At 45.0% G+C, this 4,224-nt stretch overlaps 1 protein-coding gene across 1 annotated transcript; it reads right to left on the bottom strand.

Moving 5' to 3' along the window:
* Window positions 1-560: 560 nt before the first annotated feature.
* Window positions 561-3,361, bottom strand: LOC106819541 (transmembrane channel-like protein 4; the record flags this gene model as incomplete). The annotated part of the gene is made up of 5 exons (XM_014824158.1): window positions 3,294-3,361; window positions 2,885-3,016; window positions 1,357-1,467; window positions 928-1,003; window positions 561-691 (listed from the first exon to the last, which is right to left on the bottom strand). Coding segments are annotated over exons 1-5 (518 nt in total), but the record flags the coding sequence as incomplete, so codon positions are not given.
* Between the last annotated feature and the right edge of the window lie 863 nt (window positions 3,362-4,224).

Raw genomic sequence — 4,224 nt, 5'->3', positions numbered from 1 at the left:
CGCAGCCCAGCGCACGACGGAATGTACCCTGCAGACGCGTGAAACAGACACCAAGCTATGTAAGCTGTGCGAACGTGTGTCTACTGCATCTCTCTGTCCCCTCTTCTTTCCTTTCGGCTGTCGGGCATCTCTGCGTTCTCTCTCTCTCGCATCGCTCTATCTCCTTTCCTCTTCTCGGCCGTCTCTCTCTCTCTCTCTATATATATACTACTACATACACGTATGTATATATATATATATATATATATATATGTGAGATATATATATATATATGACTAATATGAGCGATAAACTTAATTTTTACATACAAATATAATAATTTAATATTATATTTTATTCAGCAACATGTGTGCTGAATAATTGTTGAGTTGATTGTTGATTGTTAATTGTTGAGATAATCTTGCTAATAATCTAGGTAGCAATCAGGTAAATTACAAATTTTTATTTCTTACTCTTTAATTTATTAAACTTTCATAACATTATAACAATATATATTATTTAATGTTTAATTCGATCTTTAATCAAATTTATAAGCATTTGCCCTTTATTGGCATACTTACTCGGCTATTGTGTATCCAACCGGAATTGCAACCAGGATAAACGAGAGCAGCAGCACAAGGTAGAAAAAGTCATTAGTTCGCGAAGCCTTGTATGGTTTCTGGTTTGGCACATAGTTACTGAGCAAAGTACCCTAAAACAACAACGCCCAATTAGAAACATCGTGGCTAAAAACTGAAAAATTTACAGGAGAAATGATAACCATAAAATGATGAACCAATAAAAATTTCATGCAATTCACACAAAAATCCGTGCAATGTCATGCAATTCAAACAAAAATTCCGTGCAAATCCCGTGGAAGTAATGGGTAAAATTAGAGGATGGATTTAACAGTGGAAGCTGTGACACAGGAACTGCGCGCGACTGTACCTTTTTCAGGTAGAAGAACAGGAAACATTTCACTACAGTGATGAGTGGCAGCACTGGACTGAAGAAACTACCAAGCCTGCAAACAGGACGACGATACGAATGTGCGTGAAATAAACGAAAAGACCGCTAATAATCTAGGTAGCAATCAGGTCAAATCAATTTAAAATTTAAATAACCGTAAATTAAAATTACACAAGGTCACAGATCTATCGTCACCACGCGATCAGGTAACTGCGGCAACCCAAATTAATTAAGATAATAATTAACGTTATAATAAATATTAACTAATAGTATTATAATTAATATTAATTACTTTAATCATGCAAGCGATAGTGAATGAGGTTGAATCACGAGCAGAGCTGTATATAATCACACATTATAACAGACATACAATACATATTACAAATATACATATTATAAACATCTCACCAGCAGAGTGTTTGCGTGTAGACGATGTCCAGTACATTCTTCGGCAGCACAAACTCCTGCTGACCAACAAACTTGGACAGCGTTGCGTTTGGAAATTTAGTGACCAAGATCCTGTGGGGCGAAACACGAAGAAATTCTACGCGATTTTATACGAAAAAAATTACATCCTGCGAGCGAAAATGGAGGATATTTTACGTGATTTTATATGGGCATATAAAGAATATATTATATATATGAATTAAAATATGATAATAATCATACGATAGTATAAATATAGAATATACGAGTATTCTATTAGATCCTGTAGAGATATTTTAATACAAAGTCGTCGCATTCGTTACGGTTGTTAGGATGCCTTGCTACGTAATCAGGGACTCACTGTCAGAAACGAAATTAGAAAATGAGTTTTAACATTAATTTTTCATATACACATCTATATCTATATGGTCACGTCGATCTGTTAATTACTCTTGACAAGTGAATTACTTAACGGTGTAAACTGGATCATATACTTTCATACATACATCAGCAGGCCCGTAGCCAGCTTTATATTGGGAGGGTTCGTTTTTCAATGTTGGCAATTTGATCGGCAGGGGCGTGTACAGGATTTGTACCTAAGCAGGGGGGGTCTATAACCGTAACCCAAAGTTGCGAACGATTTTTAAATATTAACCCCTCAGATGGCGATCCGGACTCCTTTACCCCGCCGTGTACACCCCTGCTCGCGCGCCGAAGCGAGCAACCGGGGGAGGGTTTGGAGGGGGTGTTTCCACTGTTCACCCACCCGCACGATGGAGATTTTGCAATTATTACACTAAAAATTGAGCGACGCTGGAGGAAATCTTGCAAATTTCTAAACAGAAATTTTTTTTGGCTAGGGGGGCCTTGGGGGTGGGGGGGTTTCGTTCCGAACCCGAACCCGAACGCCCCGCCTGGCTACAGAGGCCTGAGCATAATCTCGTTTGTACATAATCAGTACGATAACTCCGTAACTTCAACAATGTCTTTGTCATCAACGCGGTCAAGGACGAGATGATTATTTTAACTTTTCAAATATTAAGCTTTATTAACCGAACGTTTTCAGCGACATTACGACGAGCGGTGAAAACTGTAAGCTTCTACAACGTTTTGTGTCGCGCGGTCATCTCAAGACGTATGTGTTTAACTTTTAACTTTAAAAAACCTTATCGAACATCTCAGACGAATTTCACGACGAAATGAACGATTTTCGCGACATCGGCGACCGCGTCAAACACTAACGACGCCTGCGACCCTCGGACGCTCACTCGTCGCCGGGTTACTGCGAGGCAGGCATCTTATGGGGGGGGGGGGGGGGTGGGGGGAGTGGGGGGGGGGGGGGGGGGTGGGGGGGTGGTGGGGGGGGGTGTGGGTGGGGGGGGGGGGGGCGGTGGGGGGGTGGGGGCATGGGGGGGGGGGGCGGGTTGGCGGGGGGCGGTGGGAGGGCGGTTTGCCCCGTGACGACGAGGAAGGTCGAGGCATGGCAACGGAGAGCTGCTGCCCGACGTACGTCTCCCAGCACGGCAGGCCGGGGCACGGTGGTGCCGCCACGTCGCACGCGTCTCTCGCGCCGCGGCAGCGCACCTGCTGGTAGAGGCTGAACACGAGAACGCTGAGAGCGGCGAGTCGCACAAACACCTGCCTGTAAAACACACGGATGGTCCTACATATAGATCTCACATATATAGATCTAAGAGAGAGATCTATAGAGAGATCTAGATCTATAGAGAGATCTATAGATCTCTCTCTCTCTCTCTCTCCCTCTCCTCTTCTTCCCACCCTCTCCTTCTCTCTCTCGCCCTCTCTCATATAATATATATATATGTATTATATATTTATATATATATGAGACCTTTATGTATTATATATATATATTTATTTATTTATATGTATATTTGTACATATATTATATGTAGTACATTTCCATATCTAGTTCTATCAATATCTTCATCCTCCCTCGTCTTATTTGCTCCTGTCGCCTGTCCATCTTCTTTATCTCGCCTGCCCTGCCCCCTCTCTCTCTCTCTTCTCGTCTCTCTGCTCTTCGCTCTCTCTTTCTTCTGCTTCTCTCTCTCTCTCTCTCTCCTGACCTCCTCTCTCTCGCCTCGCTCTGGCTCTCGGCTCATCGCTCAATCTCTCTCTCTCTCTCTCTCGTCTCTACTCTCTCTGCTCTCTCTCCGTGACCTCTCTGCTCTCCCTCACGCTCTCTCTCCGATCTCTCTCTGACTCTCTCTCTACCGCCTCTCACTCGTCTTCCCACCCTCTCCTCTGTTCCCACCTCTCCCCTCTTCTTTCTCTCGTATTCCCCCTCCTCTCTCATTTTCTCCCTCCTCGCTCTCTTCCTTCTCGCTCTCTCTCTCTCCCTCCCTCTCCGCCTCTCACCTCCCTCTATCTCTCTCCTCTCTCTCTCTCCCTCTCTCCCTCGCATATCTCTTCTCTCTTCTCCCGCTCCCTCTCTCTCTCGCACCCCTCTCTCTGCTCATTTTCTGCCTCTCGCTCTCGTCTCTCCCTTCTCTGCCTCGTCTCTTCTCTCCTCACTCTCCTCTCTCCCCTCGCTCCTCTCGCTATTCTGCTCTCTCGCTTCCTGCTCTACACGAGACACGCGCTCTCAACGATCACGTGATGGCGGCATCTCAAACTCCGGTGAGTAGTCCTCGCACGATCGATGGTGCGAATTATCGTCGGGCACGACAACGCCTCACCGCGGTGATGTTACGAACGGCATGAACGCATCAGCAGCTACGCAGGTAGGGGAGTGCGTGTCGTCGCAGCCCGAAAACTGCAAGCAGGGCGCTGACGTAAATATCTGCTACGAGACTCAGATCATAGCGAAACAGGGATCGTGAGATC

Source organism: Priapulus caudatus, unplaced genomic scaffold (assembly GCF_000485595.1).
Source record: "Priapulus caudatus unplaced genomic scaffold, Priapulus_caudatus-5.0.1 Scaffold3661, whole genome shotgun sequence".
NCBI classification, from domain to species: domain Eukaryota; kingdom Metazoa; phylum Priapulida; class Priapulimorpha; order Priapulimorphida; family Priapulidae; genus Priapulus; species Priapulus caudatus.
The sequence above is the reverse complement of the archived record's forward strand: the minus strand, read 5'-3'. Positions and strand labels throughout refer to the sequence as shown.